The sequence below is a fragment of the Colletotrichum higginsianum genome, chromosome 1 (assembly GCF_001672515.1).
Source record: "Colletotrichum higginsianum IMI 349063 chromosome 1, whole genome shotgun sequence".
NCBI lineage: Eukaryota > Fungi > Ascomycota > Sordariomycetes > Glomerellales > Glomerellaceae > Colletotrichum > Colletotrichum higginsianum.
Genome location: NC_030954.1, coordinates 2,881,725 through 2,894,966, shown reverse-complemented (window position 1 = coordinate 2,894,966; position 13,242 = coordinate 2,881,725). Strand labels below are relative to the sequence as shown.

Here is a 13,242-nt window from a genome sequence, read left to right as displayed (position 1 = left end):
TCATTCCACCTTCCTCCTCTTGCCCTTTGGCGCGGGGTTCATCCTCGGCGTGTAAGTCACCGTCCGCGTGACGACCTCGCGGATGTGACGTACGCTCGTCCTCGATGGCTTCTTGGCGTCATTCAGCCTCTTGGCCTTGAGGGCCGCGTCCCAGTCGAACACCGAGTGGAAGGATCTGGCGCTGAAGGGTGACCGCGCGCTCATGGGCGAGTCCACATGGGATACCGCCGGCGAGGGCGGGATTTTGAGGCTCGGGAAAGAGTTTGCGCCGGTGGGAGGCGCCGACATTGGCAGTTGTGTGAAGGGGCTTGGTGGGATAGCCGGCGCGGTGGCCGGGGCCTTGTGCTCGTGCTCATGTTCACACTTGCAGGAAACGTCTGTCTGCTCGCTGGTTGCCGTCGAGGGCAGTGAGTCTGGCGTGGACTCGGGCGTGGACTCAGGCGTGGTTTCCCCCGAGGTCGAAGGCTTGAATGCGGCTGGGGAGTTGAGGGACATGTGCTTCAGGAAATCCGTGTAGGCCGTGGGCGGGCTGATGGGCGTCTTGATGGGAAGGTCCCGGCAGGACATGGGCCTGGCCGAGAGCGGAGTTGAGGCCGAGAAGATGGTCTCGGAAGGAAACGTGCTGGTAACAGGCGTGGCCAGTTGAGCCAACTTGGGTCTGTTGGCAGGCATGGCGGTGACTTGAGGGCGAAGAAGAGACGGAGAAAGGGTGCGAGGTAGTAGCGAGTGTGTGCGAGAGGAGAGAGATATGTCCAGTCAACTGAATGACTCTGACTCGTGAGTGCGTGCGTGTGTGTGTGTGTGTGTGTGTGTGTGTTTGTGTGTGTGTGTGTGTGTGTGTGAGAGAGAGAGAGAGAGGGAGAGAGGAAGAGGAGAAAGTCAAGCTGCCCACAAGCTGCAGAGACAAGTCGCCTGGGGAGAAAAGGGAGAGAGAGGACCGGCAGTTGTGAGGGTGGGAGGACGTTATATTGTTTCGGAGAGAGAGCAGAATGGGCGCTGGTGGTGGATGTAGTGTAAGTGAGCCGGGACGAGGATCTCAGGCTGAGGTTAAGCTCTGACGGCGGCAAGGAAAATGGAAGGTTTGTAGGAAGCTGATGTGCTCTCCCGGAAGTTTGGTCTGGGGTTGCTGGGGTGGGTTGCACGGGTGGGCACAATAGCGAGCCACTGCTATTCGCCGGCAGGAGGCAGATGGATATCAAGTCTGTACCCAGGTACGAATAGGTAAGTAAGTATTCGATTCGTAGTCGGCAGGCTGGACGAGGGGAGGGGCAGAGCAGCAAGGGGAGGGGCGTGAAGGGGGCGTGCGGTGACGAGATGCCGCAGACGGAGGAGGGGGGGGTGGGCGGTTGAACAACTCGACCGGGTCAATAACACAAGATCAGAGCCTGCAGCAGATGGCCGCGGTAGCGCGTGAAGGATCCTGTAAGGTAAAGAGGAGGAGTCGTGATGTGTCGGTGACGGCGGGTACGGATGGTCCAACGAGAATCTAGCAGTGGCGCGCGGTGCGGTGGGAGCGTCGAGGCTCGAGGGGGTCGAGGAAGAGGAGGGCGGGAGACACGAACAGCAGCGCGAACGTGTTTGTTGGCGGGTACAGGACTCTACGTGGGAGTCGCGAGACTGGATGGGCCTGGGGGCGAAGGGGGGGGGGGGGGGGGGGGGAGGGTTCTCTGTAAAGCGGCAAGGGAATAGCGGGCAGAAGTGCTGGGATTGGCCGTGGGCGCTGCCGAACAAGCGATGATTCTACTCGCTGCGCGGGCGCGTGTGGTGTGTGGTGTTCACTGCCTTAGTGCGTGCTGAGCCTGCTGCAGGAGACAGAGACAGCGAAGCAGAGACAGGACGGAGGACCGGGGGGGCTGAACAGGCTGCTGTAGCTAATTTGCCTCTGGTGTCGTCTCTGTAGTGGGCGAATCGGCACGTTGCATGCCAAAAGAAAGCGGGCAAAATCCGAAGGGTTTTTATTCACACAGCAGCAGTTGACCTTCTTCCCCGTTTGGTTTGTGGTAACCGGGGCACGAAACAGCGGCTTGCGTTGGGCAGATGGCTGGAATCGCTGCTTGTCCCGTGTCAAGGTCGTTGGATGTCTCGTGGCCTCTCGCCCAGGATGTGTGATGAAACCGAGTCTTTGAAACGGACCGGGTCCAAGGGGATTGGGCAGCAATTTTTCTTTTTTTCTGCTTCTTCTTGTTCTTCTTAAAAAACCAGACAAGATGGAGGGGCAGCTTAGTGGCTGTACTGCGATGACGATGTCGTTTTGTGCGGACTGTCTGTCTCGCCAAGTAGGATCGGATGGATGGCCGGCACAGGTACCCAGCAGCCCGTCGTATAATATGTAATCGCCCAGTTAATGTCGAGTATTCCAAGCCCCGAGGTTACGAATACTCGCAGGACCAAGTGGATGTAATGTGCCGTGGAAGTGGAGAGGACCGCAGAGCCAGCGCGGGGCGGACGGTGGGAGATTCGACCAAGACAGAACGCGGCAGAGAAGCAAAGAAAAAGCCAAGTCAACTAAACTCAATGGTGAAGCTACGCGGGCTAGCAAGAGTCAAGACGGCAGTGGCACTGGCCCGGCGTGTAGAGGCCGCGCGATTGCTTGGACCGAAGGGTCGAATTGGCGTCGTGATTGGCTCTCTCGGGAAGGCGGCGTGGGCAGGCAGGGTGGGTAGCAAGTAGTACTGTATCTGTAAACTTTGAGGCGAGGTGAGGTGTCGTGCAGTTGCGGGCTGTCCGTCGCTGGGTCCAACGGGGGCTGCTTATGGGCGCTAGAAACAACAGGCAGGGTGCGCCGTGGACCGTAGCCAGTGAAAGGCGGAAAACGGGCAGTGGGAACACAAAGAGTTGACCGGGGGAGGGCCGGGGCAGCCGTCCGGACGGGGTTCCGCGGTTGACCTTGACTATTCTTAGCGGCGTGGTTCTGTGATTGGACGCTGGCCGACGGCGCTTCCTCACCTGCGAATCCCTACGTCGTCCACCAGATGTTGCAGAAGGCTCGTCTGCCGGGAAGATGTGTCGAGAGGTGGTGATTAGGGTGATGCGTGGCAAGGTGAAGCGGGAATTCCGTTGGACGAAGGAGAATTCCGAAGCTAGCAAAAACAGGATGCACAGGAATCTGTGCTGCTGAGGAGGTCGAGGGCTGTTGAGGATCCGATGACGATACAGTTGTGGCGAAGAGGGAGGAAGCAGAGACGGAGGAGAAAAAAGTAGCCGTCATGCAACGCAATACAGCAATTCAACGAACGACCCTCTGACGCGGGGACAATCGGCGTGTGACCGGAGCGGGGCCGGGCGGAGATGTCCAGACTACCTAATAGGGAGGGAAGGAGGGAACCAAGAGGATGACCGAGAGAAGGGGGAAAGAGCTGGAGGACGAAGAGTATGAGAATGAGAATGAGAACGAGAACGAGAATGAGAACTGGCAGGTGCGATACGACTGCGACAACACTGCGACTGAATGGGAAGGAGCAGGAAAAAAAAAAAAAAGAAGGGAAGCAAGCGCCAGGCTCGTGACTTCTTGGTTGGGATTCGAGTGACGAAGATGGAAGGAACTGAGTTGAACTGAGCTGACTTGAGTCACAGGTCGCTCTTTCTCGCCATCATCGTTGGATTCAACCACGACTTTATTTCATTTCATTTCCTCCCCTTTCATCTCAGTCCATGTCAATCTCCTCCCTTTTTTCTTTTTCTTCTCTTCTTCTTCCGTTTCTCTTTCCTCCGGTCTCTTCCTCTATTTTCGACCACGCCTACGAATGCTCCAATCTTCCTCCTGCTTCACTCCGCGCGCGGCACCGCTCGGCGTCTCGACTCTCGATCCTCGACCACCGACGCGTCCTCGGTCAACCTGAGCCTGTCTCTTTTCTGCCCTCCTCCCCTCAACCCCCATCGCAGGATGGCCGGCGTTCCTATTTCCAGTCCGCCTGGCCCGGCAACGGAAGGCTGTCCACATGCCAGAGCGCGCGCCATGTGATGCACAGCAGCCCTTGGACCCGGCCGCCGTCACGCCGTTGGCCGTCAGCGACTCGGAGTATTTCCGACCCATGCAAGCAATCTGCCCCTCGTAGCCCAGACGCAACGTCGGCCATGTCTCTCTCTCTCTCTCTTTTTCTAACCCTCTCTCTACCTTGCGTTGATACACGACTGCCCTGGCCTCGGTCCTACAGCGCGCGCCTCTAGCCTGCGTGTACGAGGATAGGCCGCGGCCCGGCCTCTCTCTCCCTCGCCATCATCTCCGTGTCAAGCAGACCTGGGCGGGATGAACATTGACTGGACCCTATTTCACCTGCGATACTTCCATCTATCCATCTCTTGGCTCATTTAGCCCTTTTGGTCACTAGGTATCCGCCAGCTTCTTCTTCTTGTTTTCTTGCAGTCCGAGCCGCTGGGACGGCCACACGCGCCGCTCAGAATTTCTGCCGTTCGTCAAGCTTGATCAACTCACTCTTCGCGTCTGTTTCAGAAACGACGGCGGCTGGTGGGCTGGGTTGATGTCTTCAACAAATGTGTCTCAATGGGTTCTCTACCAAGAGCACATTCTGTTGCTGCTGCGGCTTCAGCCCCGTTGACAACTGAAGCTGTACCTGTTACATTTAACAAGATTAACGTGGTTTTGCCAAATGTGTCTATGTATTGGCTGGCGCTGCTCGACGTGCTGTTTGGCTACCCTCCAGAGGAACCTGCATTGGACACACAATGCACAATCAGGTGGTCCTCACGAGGAATCTCGTTTCATCCAACTCCCTCTAGGCCCATTTTCTGATAGAAAAAGGGGGCAATTGAATTTGTCTTCTGGCAGCAAGACACAAGGGCCTCACGTCCTGGCTTTCGTGTCTAGCATGCCGACTCTTGCTCTTGCTCTTCGATCTACGAGGGCGGCAGCGATGCATCCTGGCACCACCATTTGCAGAGCCTAGATAAAAGTGGCTCGAATATCTTTTTGGATTGACTCGAACGAGAACGCCATCTCCTACCTGTCGCCTATTGCCGTATGCGGTACCTTACGTGCGGGTGCAGGCGTGTTCCGGCGGCAATATCGAAAAAGCAACTATGTAAGTGACTGTATCCCCCTAGAGAAAGACTCGCAGTTTGCCGCCACGTAGTAAAAGCAGCAACACAACATTTCTTCTCTTCAGAGATTCCTCGGTCTTTGTCTCTCGAAATAAGGTCCGCTTGTAGCCAACGCCAAGGATAAGGGTAGCCTCCGTTGTCGCACATCTCAACCTCGAGCTCTCTCTGCCCTGCCCATCTTTGGCTTACGCATATGCGACTTGAATACACAATAAATCCGTCAGGCGTTTCTTTATTAAACCAAGCCCTCTCCAGCAGCGGTCTGTTTCGGGCCTGCACTCCCACCCTTGGACGTCGACAAGCGCCGCCCAAGCACTCGTGGGATCCGACGGTCAAGGGAGAGAATCCTTCGCGCCTCTTTCCCCATGCAGTCCTCCTGGAAATGGGAATTTCATTCGCCCAAACACTCGCGCGGAAGCAAACATGTTTCTTAACAGCCTATGAGACGTCGACAGTCGCGACGGCCAACGAGCCCGGAGGGCGACAATGGCTTTCATTGTCGGCTATGCAGCCACATAATCTCGTCAACTGCTGCCGTGAGGCGCGGGCGTCTCGTGTCAGTCTTCTTGTGACCTTTTCTATTGCGAGGAAAGGTCATTATTGGTGCGTCTTTGAGGTTGTTTGTTGTCGGTCCGTTGGAACTTGATGTTAGACGCGGCGTGCATGGGCGAAGGAGGTAAGAGCATGGGTTCAGGGCCCCAAGAACATAAACTCGAGATACGACTCTAGTACGCCTCGAAACTTGCGTCTCTTGGCGGGTGGCTTGGAGGATCGCGTTTGGGATACCCATGGCGAAACTCGCAGATGGTTTATCACTCGCTTCGAAAGTTGGACGGACGCCCCTGGCGCGGATTATCCAGCTCAGCAAGCCCGAATGCTCGACTGGCCCTCTTATATTGGAGCGGCGAAGTGAACGTCAATGGCCCAGGCGGTACATCATGAACTTGGGCAAAGTAAGCCATGAAAAGCCCCAATACTCGGCCTGTTATGTGATTCTTGGACACTGACAAGGTCTCATGGTGCAGTTTGACTTTACGAGTTAGACAGCTGCACCTCAGGACTGATTCTTATTTATTAAGACATACGGTCTTATCGTTTCGATTACTGTATTCTTCCTACTTTGTATCCAAGCCAACCGCGTCAACCATGTTGAACATTGCCTGATGACACATTACTCCCTTAAACACGGTGCTCGGCATCGCTCTGATACTGCCTCTTATCCTCGTTCTCCCCGTGGGAAACCAAAGCCTCGGTCTTCTCGCTGACGGCCGCGGGAGGAGGGGCGGCGGCGTCGTCGCCGTCGAAGATGACGGCCATCTGCTCCAGCGTGTGGCCGCGGGTCTCGGGGTAGGTGAAGAAGACGGTGAGCCACAGCAGGGCGAGCATGACGATGAAGACGATGTAGTACTTCCAGTGGATGGCCTCGAGGGCGATGGGGTTGACAAAGGTGTTGATGAAGATGGCGACCACGGTAGAGCACCAGGTGACGGTGAGGCCGCGGGAGCGGAGTCCGAACTGCCAGATCTCGCAGGGGTAGGCCGTCAAGAACGGGGTCCTGTGTATGTGAGTATGATATTTCCTTCATGACTGGCGGGGGGGGGGGGAAGAACTTACATGGCGATGTCATAGCCAGCAAAGAAGATGAAGAGAAACGGGATGACGGCCAGGCCCATACTTGCTGAGCCGGACTCGGCGAAAGATGCGCTGAGGCCGGTGATGATGATGAAGCTGGCCAGCATGACGCTCGCCGAGGTCAGGAACAGGAAGCGGCGGCCGAGGCGGTCGACGCTCGTCGCGGCGGCGATGGCCCACAGCAGGTTCCAGACGTTCAGACAGGCCGAGATGAGGGTCTGGTCCGTGACGGACTCGACGCCGATGGAGTCGAGGATGAGGGGGAGGTAGTAGGAGACGACTCCGTTACCGGCTGGGAGGCGGCATCGTCAGTATCAGATAGTCCAGGTAGCCCTTTTGACTGGAGTTTAAGGCATGCTTGGAAAAGAGAGAAGAATAAGGGGCGATTTCTTACCCCACTGAGCAAAGATACCGAGACTGACGGAGATGAAGAGGCGGTGACGGTTCCCCGGGGTCTTGATCATGTCGGCGTAGGAGGCGCTGGAGGAGGCCTCCTTCTCGGCGTTGATGGTGGCCTGAATCTCGACGACCTGGTAGGTCACGAGCGAGTCGTTCCGGTCGCCACCGGCGTGATGTTCGGCAAGGATGGCGGTGGCCTCCTCGACGCGTCCGACGCTGATGAGCCAGCGCGGGCTCTCGGGCGCCAGGAGGAAGCCGGGCAGCGCCACGAAGGGCAGGACGATCTGAATGAGGACGGGGACGCGCCAGCACCAGTCCGAGGGGATGTCGCGGCAGGCGAAGGTGACCCAGCCGCAGAGGGTTCCGCCAAAGTACCCTACGAGTTTGTTAACATACGACAGATGCCGCACGGAGGCACCCCCAGGAGGCGGGGGGGACTTACATCCGACCATGAAGAGGGCGTTGGCGATGGACCGCTGCTTCGGGTGGGCGATCTCGTTGATGAGCAGCGGGGCGGAGTTGCCGAGCCACGAGGCGGCGATGCCGATGAAGAGGCGCGAGTAGGTGAAGGTCACCTCGTTCTGGGCGGCGGTCTGCATGACGACGCCGAGGATGAGGAAGAGGTAGCCGAGGTAGATGCCCGGCTTGCGGCCGTAGCGGCCGGAGGACCAGGCGGCGACGGGGAAGGCGATGCCGTTGCCGAGCCAGTAGATTCCCGTGATCCAGCCGAGGTAGGCGCCCGAGGGGTTCTCCATGAAGGTGTTCCATCGCGGCAGGGCCAGGAGGCCGCCCATGATGGAACCATCGTAGCCGTTGGCGGAGGCTGTTGCAAGAATACCAAGGTTAGCGGCGAACAAGGGGGGGAGGGTTTGAGGTTTCCAGAGGGCTGAGGGCTGAGGGGAAGGAGGACTACGCACAGAACAAGACCATGGACAGAGTGATGAAGTTGAGCTTCCGCAGGTGGGCGTGCTTATACCACGGCAGGCCGTCGCCGGGGAGGGCGGCCAGCTCTTGGACCGGTTTACCCATGATGACTTTGACTTTCGCGGGTGATTTGTGTTTTGGTAGTTTCTGGCAACAAGAAATAGGGGGGGTTTTGAAGAGTCTCTCCCGGGCCGCCGAGGGGCTACTGTAGATCTCGACGCACGAAGTTGTCTAGACTCTTGAGTCTCTCTTGGAGATATCGTAGTTCAATAGTCCGTCGCATCACACAAACCCGGGGAAGGGGGAAGGGAGGAGGAGAGCAAGGTCTATATACAGCCGCCGTACAGAGACTAGAAGCTGAAGAGCGGTTCGCCAGACAAAGAAGACTACAGGGGAAAAGGAAAAAAAAAAACCCAGAGTGGATCGTTGAATCCCAATGCCCCTGTCGTCGTCGTCGTCGCGTGTTTGTCCAGAACGTGTGGGAACAAACGGAGGTCACCCGGGAACACCAGATAGCTAGAGGCGGCCCCCCCCATGGAGAAGAGGCACTATCGCGGGGGCCCATACGACCCACATTGGGAGGAAAACATTGGAGAAACCGGGGGGAATGCAAGTTGTGTGTGTGGTTGAGACTTTGAGTTGAGGAAGGGGAAAAAAAAGATGGATACTTGGGGGAAGAGGGCGGAGAATTGAGTCAGTTGACGATGTTTGATGTGGAAACCGAGGCGGAGAATTACACACAATCACTTGAATTGTGGCTCGGAGGAACTTAACCAACAGTTAGTAACTCGTTTGCTAGTTAGTAACTTGACTTAAAACATCAACTGGGCCAACTATCAGCAACCAACATTGGCATGATGCCTGACTCGATTCTCTTGGCTCGTGGAATGCTCCGCGCTCTCACCTCATTTACCCCCGCTATGCCTCCAAGTCAAAGAGTTGTTCGGATTCAGAGTTTGTATCTATCAACCCGGCCGCCCCCCTATTTCTCCGCCTCGAAGAAGCCCATTTTCTTTCCCTCTCTCCCCCTCACCCCTCGTTATAACTGGAACCGGGGCGCATCGACTTGCCCCCCCCTCCACACGATCCTCATTTTTTTTTTTTTTTTGGCTGTGTAGAGAGGCAAGTGGGCTTTCCCATACTCAAAACCAGTTCCTCACGAAACTCGGCTTGACCTACGTCATGTCCAATCTTCGACGATGCCCATCTTTTTGTTTTTGCGCGTCGTGTGGACCGGAACCCCCCCGCGCGGTCGAGGTCCGGAGTGAGAGACCTTGTGGGAGGGAGGAGACTTATCCCCCGCGTTGCGAGGAGGATTAAAGAGACGGGCCCGTTGATCGTCGAGATTTCTTTTCTCCCCTTTCAACCCTCAGACTCTTTGCTGTCCTTGAGACGCTGTTTGGATTGTACTTGAACCTGTGTCGTGTTTCTTGCATTCTCTAGGCTGTCTCTATCTTTCTCTCCTTGTCTCTCTGAACATACACACATACACACATACACACATACACACACACACACACACACACACACACTCTCTCTCTCTCTCTCTCTCTCTCTCGGCTGACATTCCTAACTCCCACAATGGACGTCGAAGCGCTGATTGAGCAACTCACGCTGGAGGAAAAGGTGTCTCTCACAGCCGGTATGTCCCTCGTAACCAACCGCCCCTCTAAAAACACATCTCTAACGCAGAAAAACCCAGGCGTAAACTGGTGGCACACGGCGACGATCGAGCGGCTGGGGATCAAGCCCATCCGGCTCTCCGACGGCCCCAACGGCGTGCGAGGCACCCGCTTCTTTGACAGCACACCCTCGGCGTGCCTCCCGTGCGGGACGGCCATCGGCGCGACCTTTGACGTCGACCTCGTCCACCGCCTCGGCCAGCTGCTGGCGGACGAGGCGCACGCCAAGGGTGCCCACGTCCTGCTCGGGCCGACCATCAACACGCAGCGCGGGCCCCTCGGCGGGCGCGGCTTCGAGTCGTACTCGGAGGACCCCGTGCTGTCGGGCATCCTCGCCGGGCACTACGTCCGGGGCGTGCAGGAGTCGGGGGTGTCGGCGACGCTGAAGCACTTCGTCTGCAACGACCTCGAGAGCGAGCGCATGGCGGTCAACGCGCTCGTGACGGACCGGGCGATGCGCGAGATCTACCTGCTGCCCTTCATGATCGCCATCGAGATGGGCCGGCCGCGGGCCATCATGACGGCGTACAACAAGGTCAACGGCGTCCACGCGGCCGAGAGCAAGGCGATCCTGCAGGACATCCTGCGCGGCGAGTGGGGGTGGGACGGGCTCGTCATGAGCGACTGGTTCGGCACGTACAGCACCGCCGAGGCCATCAAGGCCGGCCTCGACCTCGAGATGCCCGGGCCGAGCCGGTGGCGCGCCGGCGCCTTGTCGCACGCCATCATGTCCAACAAGGTCAAGGTCGCGGAGCTCGACGCCGCCGTGCGCAACGTCCTCCGGCTGGTCAAGCACGGCCTCGAGAACACGTCGATCCCGCCCAACGCGCCCGAGACCGAGGCCGACACGCCCGCGCACGCCGCCCTCCTGCGCGAGGCCGCCGCCAAGTCGCTCGTCCTCCTGAAGAACGAGGGCGGCATCCTGCCGTTCGACCGCGCCAAGACCGTCGCCGTCATCGGGCCCAACGCCAACATCGCCACCTACTGCGGCGGCGGCAGCGCGGGGCTCCGGGCCTACCGCGCCGTCACGCCGCTCGAGGGCGTCAGGTCCCTCGTCGGCGGTGGTGGTGGCGACGGCAACGACAACAGCAACGGCAAGGTCTTCTTCTCCCAGGGCGCGTACGGCCACCAGTCCCTGCCGCTGCTCGGCAAGGCGCTGACGACGCCCGACGGCAAGCACAAGGGCTTCGTGCTGAGGATCTACAACGACCCGCCGCCCAGGGCCACGGAGCGGGCGGCGGACGGACGGAGCGCGCTCGAGGAGCGGGTGCTGGACGACGCCAACATCTGGTTCGTCGACTACGAGAACGCCGAGCTCGCGCCCGTGTGGTGGGCCGAGACGGAGGGCGTCCTCGTGCCCGAGAGGTCGGGCGAGTGGGACTTTGGGCTGTCGGTGCACGGCACGGGCGAGCTGTACATCGACGGCGAGCTCGTCGTGTCCAACGTGGAGGACCAGCGGCTGGGGAGCAGCTTCCTCGGGTGCGGCACGGTGGAGGAGGTGGGCAGCAAGAGGCTGGAGGCCGGGCGGTCGTACCGGGTGCTGGTGCGGTTCGGGTGCTCGGCGACGACGAAGCTGAAGGCGTCGGGCACCGTCGACTTCGGCCAGGGCGGCGTGCGGTTCAGCGGGTGCCCGAGGCTGGAGCCGGCGGCGGCGATCCGGGAGGCCGTCGAGGCGGCCAGGAGCGCCGACCAGGTCGTCGTCTGCACGGGGCTCAGCGGCGAGTGGGAGTCGGAGGGGTTCGACAGGACGACGATGGCGCTGCCGCCCGGCACGGACGACCTCGTGGCGGCGGTGCTGGCGGCGAATCCGAACACGGCGGTCGTCGTGCAGAGCGGCACGCCGGTGGCGATGCCGTGGATCGACCGGGCCGGCGCCGTGCTGCACGCGTGGTTCGGCGGCAACGAGGCCGGCAACGGCATCGCGGACGTGCTCTTTGGAGAGGTGAACCCGGTAGGTTTCCCCCCCCTGTTTCTTTGTCCTATGACCTGAGAAAATATCGAAAATGTAAAGAGAAAAGGAAGAAGAGGGCCTAACAGATATCTTGCGCGCAGGCCGGAAAGCTCCCCCTCACGATGCCGCGCCGGGTGGCCGACAACCCGGCGGCCCTCAGCTTCCGCTCCGACAACGGCCGCGTGCTCTACAGCGAGGACGTCTACGTCGGCTACCGGTGGTACGACACGCTCGACGTCGAGCCGCTGTTCCCCTTTGGGCACGGCCTGTCCTACACGACGTTTGAGCTCTCGGATCTCGAGGTGTTTGAGGCTCCTCCGGCCAAGGAGGCCAACGGGTACACCAACGGACACACCAACGGACACACCAACGCAAGCGACACCCTCGTCGTCCGCGCCAGGGTCACCAACACGGGCCCCCGCGCGGGCGCCGAGGTGGTGCAGGTCTACGTGACGCCGGCGGCGCCGACGCCGCTGACGAGCTCGACGCGCGACGCCATCACGCGGCCGGCCAAGGAGATGAAGGGCTTCGCCAGGGTGTCGCTCGAGGCCGGCGCCAGCGGCACGGCCGAGGTGGCGCTGGACGTGCTGCGGGCGACGAGCTACTGGAGCGAGATGGAGGACTGCTGGCGCAGCGACGCCGGGACGTACGGCGTCCTCGTCGGGACGAGCAGCCGGGGGCGGTTCCTGGAGGAGACGGTCGTCGTGGAGAAGACGAGGAGGTGGAAGGGCCTCCGCGCGTAGGGGGGGTGATGAGCATCGATGTAGATGTAGATGTGGAAGTAGAAAGTAGACAAGGAGGCGACATGGAGGGGTTAAAAAGCGTCATGAACACTCAACATGTATGTAAATAGGGTGGGAATAAGCGGCGAGGACGTGGCCAAGTACAAATCACGACTGATGAAGCAGAAATAGGAGTGCTCTTGATTGGGAGTGATCTGGTATAAGTGACTGGTTGTTCTAGATAGTTGAGGCCTCATAAAGTAAGCACGTTTCTTTTTGAAGAGACAACATTATGGGACCTTACAGCCATCCTTGTCTATCGAGGTCGGGCCCAGATGAATTTTCCTCTTGGACAGGCCTTTCAAGAATGGATTATGTTGTAGTCTAGGAGGTGTATCAAAACGGAGAGCAGACCCGGCTCTGTTTTGCAGTCTCGCCAAACCAATATCAACAACGCCAGACACCAGCATGGTTTCGTTTAATGGACAAAGAAGGTGAAGAAGGTATTCTTGGCGAAGAAACGGACCACCAAAATAGCATGGGGGTCCTCACAAAGACCATGTCCCCCCATCTACACGTGTGTCCCATGATCAATAGATCTCGGAAGTCGTCCGACCTCATCCTTGACTTGCAACATCCCTGACGCGCGCCATCCCATGTCCAATCCTCCCCATCCGAAGACTCGAGGGTGGGAACCCCGGCCGGGGGGCCGGAGGGCATCGACTAGAGCATTTTAGTGTCGAAAGTGTGTATCCCGCATGTATACTGGGCGTATCCCGGGCGTCCTGTCCCAAAAACACCCGTTTCTCCGCATTCTTTCCAAATTTCTCCCCCTCGTTTTTCTCCCCCTCGTTTTCTCTCTCTCTCTCTCTCC

The 13,242-nt window shown here is 58.9% G+C and overlaps 3 protein-coding genes across 3 annotated transcripts; 1 reads left to right on the top strand and 2 right to left on the bottom strand.

Annotated features, from left to right (window-relative positions):
* CH63R_00892 (uncharacterized protein) lies at positions 1 to 672 on the bottom strand (the record flags this gene model as incomplete). Its single annotated transcript, XM_018295867.1, has 1 exon — positions 1 to 672. One exon carries the CDS (start codon positions 670 to 672, stop codon positions 1 to 3), a length of 672 nt encoding a protein of 223 aa, XP_018164229.1.
* Positions 673 to 6,237: 5,565 nt separating this feature from the next.
* On the bottom strand, positions 6,238 to 8,118 carry CH63R_00891 (Sugar transporter; the record flags this gene model as incomplete). Its single annotated transcript, XM_018295866.1, has 5 exons — positions 6,238 to 6,613; positions 6,673 to 6,982; positions 7,085 to 7,465; positions 7,532 to 7,912; positions 8,007 to 8,118. 5 exons carry the CDS (start codon positions 8,116 to 8,118, stop codon positions 6,238 to 6,240), a joined length of 1,560 nt encoding a protein of 519 aa, XP_018164228.1.
* Positions 8,119 to 9,594: 1,476 nt separating this feature from the next.
* CH63R_00890 (Beta-glucosidase) lies at positions 9,595 to 12,389 on the top strand (the record flags this gene model as incomplete). The annotated part of the gene is made up of 3 exons (XM_018295865.1): positions 9,595 to 9,655; positions 9,716 to 11,646; positions 11,748 to 12,389. The coding sequence occupies 3 exons, from the start codon at positions 9,595 to 9,597 to the stop codon at positions 12,387 to 12,389; spliced, it is 2,634 nt and encodes an 877-aa protein (XP_018164227.1).
* Between the last annotated feature and the right edge of the window lie 853 nt (positions 12,390 to 13,242).